The following is an 18,625-nucleotide window of genomic DNA, read 5'->3' as shown; positions in this document are numbered from 1 at the left end:
TCATTTATGATTGTGAGACATCCCTGTGGCAACTACAGCATTTGCCTCTGAAGAAAAATATTTAATTCACTTTTAGCTGTCTCATAATGCAATTTGACAGATGAAAATAGGAAAGAGAGTCAGCACCATGAGATCAGCCAGCTCTGTGTGGATGAATGAAAGTGCTTTGTGGACCACAAGTGTTCCTCATTCTCTAGTTGGGGACTTCTGCTATAAAGCATATGATGTGTTTTAATAATCCATGATTGAGAAACACTGGAATTTGTCATAGACACTGAAACCAAAGTTTGGGGGATAAATCCTCATTAAAGCAGGTTTCCCCATCCCCTTTAAAAGTATTCTAACATCAAGATATAGTAGGACAGGGTTCTTGAAAAACCCTTTGACGCCGGTGGAAATTTTACCATTTACTTTGATGGCAGTAGGATCAAATCCTACTTAACTTTGCTCCCTCTAAATCATGGATAAGTCTAAATCAATTCTCAAATCATGTGGTATCAGTAATAGTGTATATGACATAACTTATTGTAGTGATTAATAGAGCCCCTTTTTTCCTTTCCTTCACCATACACTGTAAAAACTTCCTATGTGTATTTACTCCAACACTTTCAGATGACACAGTTCTTCCTAAGGCATTTTCCGAAAAACCCACATACCATGATGAGATCTTTGAGTAAAATTAGATCTGTTTTTGGATTGTGCATGTTCAGTCCATTGCCCAGTAGATTAATTTTATGTTAATAGTTTAAGTTTGTAAAAGCTAGTAATTTCCGTGTTCTCATGAATAATTAATTTCCTCTGCAGTTCACAAAAGGTTTTTCACATTTCAGATTTGCTAATTAAATTTTCCCCTTGTCTTGTTTTTTCCAGCTCTCGTAAATGTGAAACTTTGGGCTATTGATCGGCAATGTTTTCAAACAATAATGATGAGGACAGGCCTCATCAAGCATACTGAGTATATGGAATTTTTAAAAAGGTATGGCACATGTTTACTTTTTGAAAAATACATTAAAACTCCTGTCCTCACTTATGGCTTTTGGTGAGTGCAGTGTATTGATTGTCTCCTCTTCTAATGTGTTGTTAAACCACCTATATGCCATATCATACAGAAAAAAGGAGGAACACTGGAGATAGTAGTCTCATCACTGTTCATCTTCTAATTGTAAGTTATTGGTTTGCATCATCATTTGCAAAGAGGACCACATCAGATTGCACCAAAACACAGTTTGCATTTTAAAACTGAACACTTATGAGAGTCATTCAAAACTACTTCATTAAAGAAAACACATATCAAAGAAATGAATTATAATTATAATATATACATGAATTCCCAGTAGAAAAAAAATCTAGTTTATATGCTGTTTAGGAAATCATTCATTTTAAAGTGCATTTTTGTTCCTCTGTCAAACAGATACAAAGGCAAGTGAAACCAAGTTTTGTTGTGTAGGCTTCTATGGGGAATGGGTCAGTGGACTAATATAAAGAAGTCATAAAGTGATGTCTTCTTCTTCAAACCTGAATTTAATCTTACAAATTTGATTCAGTTTCTGCAGCCATCTCAAAGCATCATAAATCTGCCTTACTTTAATAACTAAGTATATTATGGCAATAAAGAATGAAGTCAGTTTTATGTTGATGAAATAAGTTTTAAAAGGCCAAACCCTGCAGTTCTTTTTCTGGAAATTTACCACTTGAGGTCAGGGTGAGATTACAGGTAGCAACTTAATCACTAAATACTTCATCACATGTTTTTTCCTAGACAACAACCTTTCCCATAGACTTTAGTGCTACTGAATCATTTCCATTCCAGTGCTCGTCCTTGTCACTGTGTGTCACATACAAGGAATTGGTGAGAGACTGGATGCTATGACTGAGTTGCTGAATAAATACATGGTGGAATCACCACTTCTCTCCTCCTCATAAAGTTTTGGGTGAGCAGGGATTCTCAGATTTGGCCTCTTCCAAAAAGAAATGAATTTTATTTAATTGCTGTTTTTGATTGTTTTTCAGTTTGCTTTCAGAAATAATCATGACTATTTCAGTAATTTTATGATTAAATTTATTTACAAGGTATTTCCAAACCAGACCCTTTTAATTAAATGCACTATATGATACAGAAGTATTGCAAACAGTAAAAATTAGTGCAATAAATACTGAACAATGTCTCTGATGAATAGACATTTTATTGACAAATTATCCTTTCTGCTCTACTTTTGTTTTCTTTTGTTCTAAGATGAAACATATATTTACCAAGATATGTACTTCTTGATACTGTAACATAGTGGGGCTGCTAACATTGAGATCACAAATATTTTATATTATACAGTTTCATGTGGTTAATTTACTTTGTTTCTGACTTACTTTTCACACATTTTCTTTTTTTTAAAGTGTACGATTATAAAACCATATAAAATACATTTACCCTTTCTTTCAAAAATATAATGTATGTAGAGGTAAGCTGAACTGACTCTGGAAAATTCAAATGAGGACTCTGGAAGAAGAAGGGATCCTGTGGGGGAAAAATAGTATGTAATTATAGTTAAAGACTGTATTATAATGGGGGAGGGGGGAGAGGCAGGCAAATTAAGGTGGCACAGACAATGACAAAGATCCATAACTGGAGCAGAAATAGTTCAGCATGACTTTAGACAAACAGGGAAAGTTGTCACAGTGGGAAGGTGTAGGAATTTGACAGTCTGTTCAGAATGCCTCAGTTTCACAATAAATGTGAGGTGGAATAGTTCCACAAAGGACAGGGAGTGACATAGCTGAGAGATTAATATTGTAATTAAACTCATGGCAGGAGTGGTGGGGGGAAAGATTTTCAGAGACATAAATGGCAGCTAGGTACCTAGCTGCTGTATGTGCCTTTGAAAATCTCCCCCATAGATATCTTCAACTGGGAATCAAAAAACAATTAACTGGCCTGAACAACTTCCAAGTAGGACAAAATATGTAGCAAGAGGGAATTGAGAGTACACTGGGAATTGCCAGCTTCCTAAGAACTACTTGCAAGCCTAGCCAGTAGGTTGTTTCATTCCCCCATTCTTGGTTCTCTTTCTGATTTAGTGGGTGGGTAGCTCTACCTACCAATCCTCTAATTTCTCAATAATTCACTAGTTTTGGGAATTAACTCTCTGCTTTTTAAGTCTTTCTATTGTATAAACATTTACAATGTCTCTCAATGTTTTCACTTCTTATATTTCTGTCTTTTCTTTCTACGAACATTGTATCATTCATTTCTTTGTTTCATCATGCCCCATGAGGCTTTATCTCCTTCATAAGGAATGTTACCATCTTTACAAAAGTTTTCTTGAGAGAGAGAACAAAATCTCTAACTTTTTGTCACCATATTGAAGATTTTTCTAAAACCATGAACCCAGATGTTAAATGTTGCCCTTATGTATTCCAGTGGATTACAAAAGTAGATGAATGTAAGATCAGTTTTGAAGTTAAGGCTTTTTGATTCTTTTTCAAAGCATAAGCTATATACTTGTTAAGCTCTTAAGCTTTAAGCTTTAATAGAGCTTTTCAAGAAGATTGTCAAGATTAATTTGGATGCATGTTTTATAGAGCCTGCCCAGCTTTAATTCGAAGGCAAGCAGTATGAGACAGAAATTGAGAAGAGCTTTCTCATACTATTTCTGAGGGTTTTTTTCTTGCAGCCCATTACAGTGTGGTGCACTGTGTATTCATTCTTATTGGGGATGATATTTAAAAGCAGGCAAATATATTTTTCCTTAAAAGCTGATATTTAGCATTCTTACAGCTGTTTCTGTCTGTTCATCATTTATAGCATGAGACAAGATATTGGCGCAAATGTTATCAAATTCATTTCCCACTTTTATCTCAAGCTCAACACAAGTAAAATTAAAGTTTTTCAGTTTTTTTATTTTTAATGAAACATACAGAACATTGTGTTTTAAGCTATATCAATCCTCATTTTTTTAATGAAGGAAACTTTACTTTAAATCCCCAAGATGAAGGTATGAAGATTTCATTTGTATAGCTTTTGTTACTAAGTTAATTGTAAAAAACTCTTGTTAAAAAACACAATGGCAATTCTTCTGACACAAATTTTCAAGTGGAATCTTGTTCACATGAATTCAGTAATAATAAAGTATTATTTTATGGTTTCGTGTTATCAAAAAGTTACAGTTCATTGCTGTGACATTACAGTCATGAAATATGACAGTGTTCATCTTAATTAACATAGTTTTACTTAGCAGAAAAATGTAATAGAAATTATGCTTTTGGTGAATAAATTAAAGTATTATACTCACAATTTGACCTACCTGAAATCCACTGTGTTCCAGACTTTTTCTTTAAATAATGTTTCCCCTTTTATACCACAATTGCCTCAAGTGGTTGGTCAATATTTGGAGTCTGGCTGGGTTGTTTCCATTAGGAGAAGTTGATGATATAAGCCAGGTATTTTTCTGGTGCAGTTCTGTTTATTTACAACGAATGAACACAAAGTCCTGTTTTCCTGAATTCCATAAGAACAAACAAAAGGGGGCAGTTTCCTTGTTCAGAAATCCAAGCCTGCCTTTCCAGAAAGTATTATGCCCAAAGGAATCCCTTTCTCTTGACTTTCTCCCAAGGCCACACTTACTGCTTTTCTTGCTTTCTTCTCACTTCCCCTTGGCTTTCTAGTTGCTTTCTGCCCCTCGTGCACATAGCTGCAACCAATCAATCCACCAGCCCTTGTATTGGATTTGCAATCAGTCCCCAGGAAAACACCTCAGACCGTGTGGTTTAGCTTCTACTCAGGCCTTGTCATGCTGCTGAGGCCTTGGGTGGTGGCTTTTATAGTTTCAACTGTCACCACACAATAGGGCATTTTATTTCTTCTTCCATTTAGCCTGAATGAAAGGTGCGTAGTACCACCCATCAGCTTTAACCAGCTTTTTGATTGATGGCAACCATTAACATCTCCAAGTATAACAATAATATGCTATTCAGCTGATAACTTATTAAAATAGCAAATATTTTATAGGACATACAGAAAGATTTTTGTGCCCATTTGTGACTTTTATCCTTCTAATCTGTGGTAATTAACACATGCTGTTTCCCTAAATTGTGTGCATCATAGAAGGAGATAAAATGAACCCATGCCGGTTTCTATATCACCAGAAAGGAAGTGGAAAGTAAATGATTGCCAAATAAAATGGGAAAAATCAGCATGCACATAAATGTTACTTATCTTTTTGAGGTGATGTTGGTGGGAAGATTTTTCTTTTTCTTTTTTCGGTGGTTTGTTACTGGTTTTCACAAAGATGAGACACAAAAACACTAATGACTCAGAAATTTTAGTGATAGTACCTTTTTGAGTTACTGAGTGAAACCAGGTATGTAGCGCATAGTATGATGGCTATTTATGTGAATCATTTTGATCCCTCTGAAGTCAATGGGGGAGGTTTGGAGTTCATTTCAGTGTAAGTAAGATGGCTTGATCCTGCAGGCCTTGCTCTTTGAGGCCTTTTCAGGCCTATAATTACATATCTGTATGTATGCAAGAGTAAAAGTTACACCAGTTATTCATTTATAAACATAGGTTTCCAGCAGTTCATGGTATGTCTATAAATACATGCTCAAGGAAGGGATTTTCAAAACTAAGGGGCAGGTTCTCAGCTTGACTTCAATAGAGCTATAACTATATACCAACTAAAGGTCTTCCCCATTGGCCCTGATTTTGCAGCTTGTTCTGTGCGATGTCAGAGTTCTGTGCAGACTCTAGGCTTAACCCGCCTGAACTCATAATAGGGTCAGGGCCAAAGTTCATAACAAAAATCTAAATAATGTTTAAAATTTATAAAGCAAAAATGGTTCATTTTGACTTTATCAGTTCTGCATATGCAGCAATTACTTATGTCAAAGTTCTTCTGCTAAGGATTTTATTTTTTCATAATTAATTTGCATAGTTTAGTAAATTATTTGCAGTGTATTTTATTTCTAGTTATGTCATTCCACACCAACTAGGTTAACATAATGATCCTCAATGAGGACTACATCTATACCAAAATCAAGTTTAAAACTTAATCTTTTTATGGATCTGTTTAACAGGTAAAAATGTATTTCTCCACTATCTCAAATCTTACAAACAGCTGTATGGATTTTTTTCAAGCTTGTAAGAAAAACTCATTTTTAGGCAGGAAACAAGAATAGGACACATCCGTTCAAAAGGTAAATATATCTGAATTATTTTTTTGGGGGGTGAAAACAGAAGATTACAATGGAAATTTAAACTATAGCAGGAATACACAACTTCTTTTATAAAAATATACAGTAGCTAGAAGTCAAATTATAAAAGTTTTAAGGAGTAGCACAAATATCTACTTCCCAATAGACTAGAATGTCTCAGAAGTGTAAATATTGTACTTCTATAAAAACTGTCTAAATGTTCCATGAAAGATGCCTAAATGTTCCGATCCATTGTGTAAACACTGAGTCATCCAAGAGTCTGGAACAGATCCTAAGAATAAACTGAACATGTTCTTTGTAACCTTTAGAGGAAGGAATCTGACTTTAGGATAGGAAAGTTAAAGGAAGTTATACTCAAAACCCTTGATTTCTTATAAATAAGCCCCAGGGTATAATGCTAACAGAGAATAAAAAAGAAAATGAAAATCAGTAGTGTCGTGTCATTCAGAAGTTTTCATGTTCTGGCTTTGCAACATTAATGTCACCATTGTAATGTTACTAAAGCAATGTGTTTTTGATATTTAGTACTCTGTTCTAGCACTCTTTCTTGATATTATCCCAATCCTGAAGTCCTTTCTCAGGCCAAATTGGCTTCAACTGGAAGCTTGATCTGAGAAATAACTGCAGGATTGAGCTGATTTTATGCAAGAAACAAGGAAATATTTATTTAAGCCCAGATCTACAAAGGGATTCGGGCATTGCAACACTGAATATTGCAATACGTAACTTTTAGAAAAATCACAGGGACAGTAATAACACAATCCACAAAATCTGATCTGAGTTGAGGAATACTTGTGGCACCATAGAGACTAACCAATTTATTTGAGCATAAGCTTTCGTGAGCTACAGCTCACGTCATCGGATGCATACTGTGGAAAGTGTAGAAGATCTTTTATACACACAAAGCATGAAAAAATACCTCCTCCCACCCTACTCTCCTGCTGGCAATAGCTTATCTAAAGTGATCACTCTCCTTACAATGTGTATGATAATCAAGCTGGGCCATTTCCAGCACAAATCCAGGGTTTAACAAGAACTTCTGAGGAGGTGGGGAGGGGGTTAGGAAAAAACAAGGGGAAATTGGTTACCTTGCTTAATGACTTAGCCACTCCCAGTCTCTATTCAAGCCTAAGTTTATTGTATCCAATTTGCAAATGAATTCCAATTCAACAGTTTCTCGCTGGAGTCTGGATTTGAAGTTTTTTTGTTGAAGAATTGCAACTTTCATGTCTGTAATCGCATGACCAGAGAGATTGAAGTGTTCTCCGACTGGTTTATGAATGTTATAATTCTTGACATCTGATTGTGTCCATTTATTCTTTTACGTAGAGACTGTCCAGTTTGACCAATGTACGTGGCAGAGGGGCATTGCTGGCACATGATGGCATATATCACATTGGGGGATGTGCAGGTGAACGAGCCTCTGATAGTGTGGCTGATGTGATTAGGCGCTGTGATGGTGTCCCCTGAATAGATATGTGGGCACAGTTGGCAACGGGCTTTGTTGCAACGATAGGTCCCTGGGTTAGTGGTTCTGTTGTGTGGTATGTGGTTGCTGGTGAGTATTTGCTTCAGGTTGGGGGGCTGTCTGTAGGCAAGGACTGGCCTGTCTCCCAAGATTTGTGAGAGTGTTGGGTCATCCTTCAGGATAGGTTGTAGATCCTTAATAATGCGTTGGAGGGGTTTTAGTTGGGGGCTGAAGGTGACGGCTAGTGGCGTTCTGTTATTTTCTTTGTTAGGCCTGTCTTGTAGTAGGTGACTTCTGGGAACTCTTCTGGCTCTATCAATCTGTTTCTTCACTTCCGCAGGTGGGTATTGTAGTTGTAAGAATGCTTGATAGAGATCTTGTAGGTGTTTGTCTCTGTCTGAGGGGTTGGAGCAAACGAAAGCTTATGCTCAAATAAATTGGTTAGTCTCTACGGTGCCATAAGTACTCCTTTTCTTTTTGTGAATACAGACTAACACGGCTGTTACTCTGAAACCTGATCTGAGTTAGGCACCTACGCTCCCTATACAATGAATGGGGAAAGATAGGTGCGTAAGAATGTGATCCACAACAACCAGCATGCTAGGCAGGGATCCATCTAAGCTAGTCAATGAAAGATGCTGATCCATGGGGCCTACACATACTGTCACAACATGTGGTGTACCTCATCCTGTACACTAAATGCCCCAATAACAACTACATGGGTGAAACCATATAATCATTACACTTTCAAATGAACTCACACAGAAAAATAATGAAAGGCAAAAACATCTAATCACTTCTGGGTGGGTGAATACTTTTTTCACAAAATGATCACTCTGTATCTGACCTCTGTCCTCATCCTCAAAGGAAATCTACACAACACGTTCAAAAGGTCAGACTGGGAGCTTAAATTCATAATTTTGCTAGATGCTAAAAATCATGGTCTTAATAAAGACATTGGATTTATGGCTTATTACAACAATCTGATACCCATTAACCTCCCTTTTTTGTCCTTTGACTGCAGAGGTGTTAGAGAGCCACTTCACCTTGAATGGTCTCTTATATTATTTGTTAATTATTTATGCTAAACAATCTGTTCCACCTTGTATTTAGCTGAGACACTCTGAGTATCTTTCCCAGACCTGCAGAAGAGCTCTGTGTAGCTCAAAAGTTTATCTGTTTCATCGACAGATGTTGGTCCAATACAAGTTATTACCTCACTCACCTTGTGTCTCTAATCCTGGGACCAACATGGCTACAACAACACTGCATAGAAATCTACATAGTCATTGAGGTACTGGCAATTAAAGTATGTTCACTTACTATACATACCAACCTAACTAAGCCAATTTAAATCAGAAGTATCTTAGCCAAATTAATAATGGCTACAGTAGGAAAAATTCTGCATATAAATTGGAAGAAGAATTGCCTTTTCTCCAGACTTTTGGGAAAGTAAAATAAAGCAAATGTCTGCTGGTGCTGTTGCTTATTTTCACCATAAATGAAAAACAAGTATTGCCAGTGAAACTATGAGGTGTGTTCTGTGTCTAATTATTTTAATTAAAACTGTGTACACACACACACACACACACACAATGCCTAATCATGTAAAATAAACATAAAATATTGACTAAAGTGCCTGTAAATTATAAAAAGGAAATGGTGACCCGAAATGAGAGAAGATTTGGGTCAGAGGGACTATTAAATAAAGGGAGAAATCCACTAGAATTTTTCATAGCTTGAATTTGTAGCCCCACAATAAAATCCTTCAACAAACCTCAGAAGAAAAAGTTAGTGATTCATATACAGCAAACCTAGGTATCAGTTTCAAGTGTGTGACCAAATATTTCAACATATCAATGGTTTCTTCTATATCAATTATACCTAAAGGTTATTTTACTTAGGTAAAGTAAAAATATGATGTAAGCACTGATGCTGCAAAGACTTAAGCATGTGCTAAACTTTTCACACAGAGAGGAATCCCAGGAACTTCACTGGGGTTCCTCATAGGGTGTAAAGGTAAACATATACATACATCTTTGCAGACCTTAGTCCTTAATTTTTCTTTTAGATAATTCATATATTTCAGCTACTGTTACTGAAAATAGGCATGTTACAGGGGAAGAAGCACCCATTTTGGTTTTGTAGTTCTCAAATTAGCTTTTTACTGGTACTACAAGTCTGCGTGGGATTGTGTAATGGAATGCTTAACTGTATTATACTGTTCAGCCACTATGTGTGTAACATATCTTAAACTCATAACAAATAAGCATTCCTGGCAGTGCATGAAAGGATCTTATAGTGAATGTGTCTGGTTTATCTCACTGTGAAGGAAGCTCTGGTACAGAAGTCTGATGTGCTAGTAGTGGTCCTGCAATCTGTATGACAAGCTGAACATGATATGATGGCAGAAGTAAACGAATGCCAGAGTTGAACAGAAACATGAGAAAAACAGCAACAAAAGTTGCAGACAGAAGGGTGGGGGGAAGCAACAAAGGTTGCAGGATCTTATCAATATGCTATTCCTCAGTGTACCACAGAGCTTTAGCATGGACAGCATGAAAGCAGTATTTTGCAAGATTTTGCATTGCTACAGAACACCGCCAGGAAATTGGAAATATTCAGGTATCTTTAATGTATGCTATGGAGAAGCAGGCAGAGTATAACTTTAAATCCTTTGACTTTAAAGAAGACAGTTACAAAGATGATTATGAAAGGTTTCTGACTATGTTTGATGTATACTGCATACCTCAGATAAATGTGGGTTATTAAAGAGCTTGTTTTCACCAGAAAATTCAAGAAACAAAGGAAAATGCTAAACCTTTTGTAAGAGCTTTGCATGCATTGTCAGAACAGTGTGATTTTGGGACAGCAAAACTTGAAAATGTCAGAGACAGGCTGGCTATTGGGTTAACAGACAAGAACCTTTTTGCAACAACTCCAGTTGAAGAGTGATCTAACCCTACCCATAGCAATCCAAATAGCAAAGCAGTCTGAACTTGTGAAACAGCAGAACAAAAGGCAGGAGCAACTTGAAAAACGTGAAATTAGTTTAGAATCTATAAACTGACATTGCATGAGTGCTAAAAGTTACCATCAAAGCCGTGAGGCTATAAAGAAATTCCAGACAAGTTACAAAGCCTTTCAAAATAAATGTACCAGACATGGAAAAATATATAGCCCAACAGGTGTATGGTTAGCCAAAAGCACAAGATGTAATAAATGTACAAAATATGGTCATTTTACAGGTGTTTGCCATACGAAAGCTGTCAGAAAATGGACTAATATCATAGACAATCAAGAGCCATTGTTTCTGGGGTCTATCATGTGGTGACACAGAGCCTGCCTGGAGAGCGAAACTTAATATTCATGATAAGACTACTAACTTTAAAACTGACTTAGGAGCAGACCTGATTGTCATCTCAGAAGGGATTTACAATCACCTTCCACCCTACCAGAGCTAAAATCAACAGACACAGCCTTGATTAGTTAGTCTTGGAGGTATTCTGAACTGCATAGGCCGGTTCTTCATAGAAACAGCTTACAAAGACAAAAGCTCTCCATTCAGCGTGAATGTGATCAAAGACCAATGACTTTCTCAGCTACGGTGTGGTAGCCATGAAGGTGTGAGTGAGAAAGCTGGAAGAATTTAACAGAGTATTTGATGATATGGGATTTCTGAAAGGAGATCCACGACAAATAAAATTAAGAGACAATGGTGAACCATACAGGATACAAACACCTCTACCAGACATATCTTGGAAGAGATTAGCTGCAGATTTATGCAAATTCAGAGCATATTATTATTTGATTGTAATGGACTGTTTTTCACTTAACATGTTGCAGTGTTATTGAGAAATTGAAGTGCACTTTTGCTTACTATGCTATTCCAGAACAATTAGTGATGGACAATGAACCACAGTTTACTGCATCAGAATTTGTTATTCCAAATGAAATAATATTTTGATGATATTACTAGCAGCCCACATTACCCACAAGCTGTACAAACAGTCAAAAAAATCTTAGAGCAAGACGATCCATCCCTTGCTCTTCTGAGTTACAGATCAATACCTGTAACACCTACTAGATATAGTCCAGCACAACTCCTAAGGGAAGACAACTCAGAATTACTCTTCTGACATAAGTTCTTTTCCAATCTCCAGAGTGGCAAAATCAGATAAAAAGGCAAAAAGACCTTACAAACACTTTTATAACAGATGTCACTCAGAGAGCTGCCAGGTCTAGAACCTGGTGACAGTGTTTGTGTCAAACTAGATGAAGAACTCAAGCTATCATAAAGAAAAAGAATTATTATAGATTATGCCCAGATCATACGTGACTGAGGCTGACAGTAGAGTTTTCAGCAGAAACTGTCAATCTCTACAGTTTGCTTCTCAGAACAATCAAGTGAAGAAACTCTATGATGGCAGATGCAGAACAGGAAAAGGACTCAAAATTTCCAAACTAACCACAGCCAGTTGTTGCAACTAATGGACAGCCAGATCAGTTGTTACATATTCGGGTTGTGTAATTAGAAAACCAGTATGATTCAGAGACATTTAACAGACTGATCTATACTGAATTTTAAAGATAGCGTGATAGAGTAAATTTTGGAAATGGTAGGTATTTAAAACTACCATTGGAAGTGGAGGAAGTAATGGAATGCTAAACTGTATTATACTGTTCAGCCATTAGCTGGTGCCAAGTGTAGCATAGTTTAAGCTCACAACAGTCATTCCTGGCAGTGCCTTAAAGGCTCTCATAGTGAATATATCCTGTGTATCTGGCTGGGAAGGAATCTCTGTAGCCATTCCATATCTGGTACAGACACCTGACCTGCTAGTAGCAGCCCTACAAACTATTTTGTACAAGGTATACATGCCAGATGGCCTCTGGGCCTGAAATTCAAACAGCAAATAAGCAATGAGTGTGCTGAGGAGGTTCAGCTAAGAGGTTCATCTGCTGAGTCCCAGTCTTTAAAGGTAAGAGAAGGGAGCAGCAGTGAGAGTGAAGTAGGAAACTGACTGAGGTGTATGTTCAAAGGGAATGATGTTAATGAGTTATAATTTGGGGGGGGGGCGGTGGAAGGAGTAGGGACTGAGAATTATTTGGATATCTGTTAGAAAAGAGTACAAGAGTTGGGATAATGGTTGGAGGGAGGGAGAAGGCTGTGCTGGAAAATGGGAATCTGGGAGTAGGATTTGTGTGAAGGAGACCTCTGTAGGGGATGTTTGTGACTATACCTATGTTTAGTTTAAAGGCCTGATTCTGTGAGGTGCTGAGCGTCCTCCACTCCCCACGAGCCCACAAAACCTCTCAGGAAGTGCTGAGCATCTTGCCTGTTCAGGTCCTTATAGAATAGCTTGAAAAGAGATTGTGATGTGAGTTTTTTGGTATGTAAGCTAGGGGCCTAAGGACAGGCCTACACTACAGCAGGGATTGACGCTCAGAGATCGCTCCACCGGCGGTCAGTTTAGTGGGTCTCATAAAGATCTGCCAAATCGACTGTAGATTGCTCTCCAGTCGACCCCTGTACTCTACCCCGACGAGAAGAGTAAGGTAAGTCGACGGGAGAAAATCTCCCGTTGACCCCCGGCGGTGTAGACCTGGCGGTAACTTGACCGAAGATATGTCGACTCCAGCTACGTTATTCATGTAGCTGGAGTCGCATAGCATAGGTCGACTACCGCAGTAGTGTATACATAGCCTAAGTGTGGAAAGGGAAGTATTTCTGAAATAGAGAACACACAAAATCCTGCCTGACTGTTCTGTACTTTTTTTTACTGTGTTCCTTTATATTTAGTTTGCAGTCAGAACACATGAGGATATTTTGAAGGAAGTTTATGTTTGCAAGCAGCTGAATGTAATAAGGTGGTTTTCACTAAACCAGAGAGCACACGCAGCCAGTGGAGCAGAACTGAAATGATGTGCTGAAGTATCAAACTGTCAATTTCATACTGCCCTTTTAAAGAATATTTTTTCTGTTTCCTTTTTCCCTTGTGGGTCAGGTAAAGAATTTCTTAATTGTGCTTATAGTGAGCAACTCTTCTAGCCATAATCCAATTATATGAATCATAAGTTAGTATTTAAAGAGGATGTAGAGTAGTTGGTGTCTTTTTTTTTAAGTGTGGAAGGTTAACACTAACTGAGCATGTTTCTGACATTTAATCGAATGGAAGATTCCAGTGGTGCCCATATCTCACCAGCAAAAGTGGGAGGAGGTGAGGAGAAGGGAAAAGATTCTATGTTCCCATTGCATAAAAAAAATTGGATACCTAATTTCTCATACATGGAAATTTGAATAAAAGGTGGTAACAGATTTTCCTAACAAGTCTTAATCTGTCTTCCTTCTTTCCCTACTGGGAAGAACAGAAATAGCCAAAATGAATATCTGCCCAAGAATGACTTATGTCGTTAGCCTGTTGCCTTTCAAGGTTGCTCCCTTGCTCTTTGCTTAAATAAAAAGGCTTATCATACAATCTATAATAGGATAAAAAACAACCTTGCTTGTCACACAGGACCCTTAAAAAATCCTGGGCAACTGGAGGTAGCCAGATTTGAATCTATATTAACCTGCATTCCAAACACATCCTGTTGTAAGGTGGTTCCCCTCCAATAGGTCAGAATACACACCAGCCTGGGTTGAAATAAGAAAAAGCTTAGCTGTGCCTTTGGTTCCCTCTCTTCTTTTATATACCTTGAAAGGCTACCCATGTGCTTAAGGAAAAATCCAGTCTTTACTGGATCTGCATGGGGCATCCTGAAATGCGTTAAGATGACTACAGCATCCAGTCTGACTAATTCTCTTCTCATACCACTTTGGGATAACCTGTGCCTCAGGATCAAGGCCAACTCCATGCTTAAGGCAATTCGGATGGAAAAAGGATTAACAAAAATTAGACATATAATACATGATGATAGTAACAGATGTAGACTCTGTAATCAGGCAACAGCAGTAAACACACAGTTATATTGATGAACAAACAATTTGATTTTGTCAACCAACAGCAGTGATAAAAGTGGAATCACAAGACACCTCATCTAGATTCAGGCATGTAACTGTAACTCCTTCAATTAGATGTGTAACAAATATCAGCTACTGCTGTCTCACACTTCTTCCTTTCAGTGGCTATGTTCCAGGATCAATGGAAGAATAGGGGACAATTGGTCTGTTTCAACTCTCTTACCTCTAGAAGAACATGTTAAGAAATATGGACACAAAAGTAACTTTGAAGGAATTACTTATAGGTGGCTTAATACTTTGCATATGCTCTCAATCTCAGCCTCAAAGAAAAATGTGAAAAACAACCTAGTTTTACTATCACAACAGAAACAGAGACAGTTTCTGGCTTAAAGTGAAAGATTCTCATTCTATAACCTTGTGATTCTTCCAGAACAAGATATTAAACAGTACGACTGGGCTCCAGAACATTTGTTTAAGGCTAGACTGGCAATACACAGTGGTTGGAGATGCAAACAGCCACATGCCAACCTTTTACGCACATCTGTGTACCTATCAAAAATGCATGTGTGCTGGAACACCACATTCAGTGCTCTCTCAAAAACTTTAAGCATTGCTATCTTTCCTTCTCCAAGCCTGTGTTTTTTCAGGGTGCTTGAGGAGTTTATATTACCAGTTAACATAAAGAAATTGATTGTAGTAACTATTTTAGTTGCCAAAACAACTGAGCAAATGGAAATCTGCAATTCCTTCCCCATATAGAGGCTGGCTTAGTGAGCTCTCTACTACCGCATTAATGGAAAAAAATGACTCTAATATAGATGCTTGGAAAAATATGAGTCTATCTGGTCACTCATGAAACTATTGCATACTTTTTCAGATTAGTATATATTAGTCCCCAGTACACCTAGGTTATGGTCTCACTCACTTATTTATCTATTTAGTCACTTTAATAATTGATGACCTCTATGGCTTCAGGGGTTGGGTTGGTTTGGTTTGGTTTTTTTCTTCTGGGTTTTACAAGTAATGAACACTGAATTTAGTTTTTGTATGGTATATCCATCTTGTGCATGTATCGATGTATGTTTTGTTTCATTATGTGTTTATACTTTATATAAAAATAAAGTTTAAAAAATCTGTTAAATCTGCAGGGATTTATGTAACACATCACAGGCCTACCTAGAGGTGGGAGTCTGATTTTGAATTAGGTATGCATTGTATTTAACAGACTGATTAATACAGACTTGGGTGGATCTATATTCTCATCCTAATGTGGAGAGACTTCTGTGAATCACTAACCTTAAATGTTACTGGCAGTTACATGCATGAATCCCTGAATATTTAGATCTCAGAATCTAGATGAGGTGTCCTGTGATTCCACTTTTTATCACTGCTGTTGGTTGACAAAATCAAATTGCTTGTACACCAATGTAATTGAGTGTTTACTGCTGTTGCCTGATTATAGATTCTACATCTGTTGTTAAGAATACCATTAACATGGATTGACTTTCTTATTTTCATATTGCTCTGCATACATTTAGTCTGCTGTCAGTAAAAGGATTCAACATTTAGGGTTTTTTTTATATTTCCATATGTACTCATTGCCTCTTAGCAAGTGTACAGTAAAGCACCGGGACCCTGCTGCATTACACACACCTCGGACAATGTCATTTAAAATTCTGATCTGCAATTAAGCAGTAAATAATTAAGTAGTTCATAATTTACAAAAAGAAGGTGGTAGATGGTTAATTTTCTCCCTAGTGTCCATCTGTGGGGCAATTTGGGATTTGCTAAAATGATGAATAGATATGTCTGGTAGGAAACACCTTGTTATAGAACTGCAGAGTATATAAATGGAAGCTACAGCCTGTACAACAAAGGCCACAGGTGGTAGCTGGTAATAAGGCATCTGTGGATCTTAAGGATTTTGAAGTATTTGACTTTTTTTTTTTTTTTTTTACTGTTCTTTCTCTTCAGCCATGAGTTTTCTCACTGAGATAAGATCTAATTTGCTAGGGGGATTGTTCTATTACAAGACACAACATCTTCACATTTCAAAGGAAAACAAACCAAGAACCTTTTCTTTTTACCATGCAAGTACTTTTTCCCCACCAAAGTTACTGTAGCAGCTGATATGAAAAAGCTCAAAGAACGTGGTCCAGCTAGACACAATATTCTGTTTTGTATGAACTCACTTATATCCTATTTTAGATTGTCTTATTTTACAGGTTACAAGTCAATGCAGACAGGTGTGTCATAAAATGGATTTTAAAATGGTACGTGTGTGTATGACTATGAAGATTTTATGGGCCAATTTGTATGGAACGTGAAAATACTAAGTTTGATCTTTAGTCAGACTGACATTACTGCATAAGATCAAATATAATCAGAATATAGCTTTGTAACATTTCATACATAAGAAGGCAAGATGGACTGTATTGTAAAAGATGTCGTCATATAACGGTGGAAAATAGAAACTGTGTTCTGGAATATTGATCCTGTATGATAAATTCAAAATATATTCTAAAAAGAATGTTATGAGAATTAAATGGATTTCATTATTCAGTGTAATCAGGATGTATTGGAAGCATCAACAAATCCTCAAATGAGCGCATTGCAATAAATAATACAGATGTTGCACATTGGTGCTAACCATTCATCATCATCATCATCACTCCCATAACCACATTGGTTGTTGGGGCACCATCACTGATGAGCAATCAACCAATTGTCTCCACCCCTGATGATTGTGTGTCAGTGCTTGAGTGTCCGTGAAGTCCATTCCTGTCCACTCTTTTATGTTGTCAATCCATCTGTTCTTCTGTCTACCTCTTCTTCTCTTCCCCTGTACTGTCCCTTGGAGGATGATCTTGGATAGGCCAGATGATCTTGTCACATGGCCGTACCACTTCAGCTTGCACTTCTTCATGGTCATCAGGAGGTCTTCATATGACCCAATGCATTAGGTGGTGATGTTGCAGACCTCTTCATTATGACGTAGTCCAAGTAGGAGATGCCCAGGATTTTATGGAAGCATCTCATCTCTACTACCTGTATTTTCCATTCAAGTTCTGCCATAAGGGTCCATGTCTCACATGCATACAGAAAAATGGAGATGACCAATGTGTGCAGCAGTTTCAGTTTGGATTCCAGGGAGATGTTCTTATTCCTCCAAATTGGCTTTTGTTTGTGCAGTTCTTGCCCGAATTTCTGCCTTGGATCCTTCATCAGTGATGATTGCCCCCAAATACTTGAACTGTTTCACTGTCTCCAGCTCTTGTCCACTGACAGTGGTATCATATTTGTTCGTCATCAGCTTGGTTTTCTCTGCACTGATTTCCATGCCACATTTTGAGGAAGTTTCATCCAATCATTTCACAAGGTTGGCAAGTTCATCTTCGCTGCCTGCCAGGCCATCAATGTCATCAGCAAACAGAAGATTTGAGATTGTTCGCCCCCCAGTGCTTACTGTGCATGTGTGATCTGCTAGGCCATTGGTCATTTTGCACTCCAAGTAGATGTTGAACAGCATGGGTGAAAAAAACTACCAGACTCCGGTAGTGGTGCGAAACCATTCTCCTATTGTTCCATCAACGAGAACGGCACTGCTGGCCTTGGCATACAGTTGTTTAATGATAAGAATAAGCTTACGACCAACGTTGTACTTCTTTATGGTTGCCTAGAGAACTTCATGCCATACTCTGTCAAATGCCTTCTTGAAGTCAACAAAGACATGGTAGATGTCCTGCTGGTGTTGTAAGTACTTCTCACATAGAACACGAAGGTTGAAAATTGCTTCTGTGGTACTTCTTCCAGCATGAAAGACAGCTTGTTCTTCAGCAATGATGATATCTGCTTGTGGCTTCAAAATGTTCAATATGACTTTCAATATCACTTTGCTGGGTTGGCTAATAAAGCTTATGGTCCAGTAATTTTGACACAATTGCAGAATGCCTTTCTTTGGCAGAGTGATGATTAATGACTGTGTCCAC

The 18,625-nt window shown here is 37.5% G+C and overlaps 1 protein-coding gene across 2 annotated transcripts in view; it reads left to right on the top strand.

The window, feature by feature from the left end:
• Positions 1–18,625, top strand: part of PRKG1 (protein kinase cGMP-dependent 1) — an 860,670-nt gene that overhangs the window by 539,578 nt on the left and 302,467 nt on the right. For both annotated transcript variants that reach the window (XM_077821744.1, XM_077821743.1), the window contains exon 4: positions 871–976. In XM_077821744.1, coding sequence (XP_077677870.1) covers positions 871–976 — 106 coding nt within the window. The remainder of the gene's footprint in view (positions 1–870; positions 977–18,625) is intronic.

The sequence above is a fragment of the Eretmochelys imbricata genome, chromosome 7, assembly GCF_965152235.1.
Source record: "Eretmochelys imbricata isolate rEreImb1 chromosome 7, rEreImb1.hap1, whole genome shotgun sequence".
NCBI classification, from domain to species: domain Eukaryota; kingdom Metazoa; phylum Chordata; order Testudines; family Cheloniidae; genus Eretmochelys; species Eretmochelys imbricata.
The sequence above is the reverse complement of the archived record's forward strand: the minus strand, read 5'-3'. Positions and strand labels throughout refer to the sequence as shown.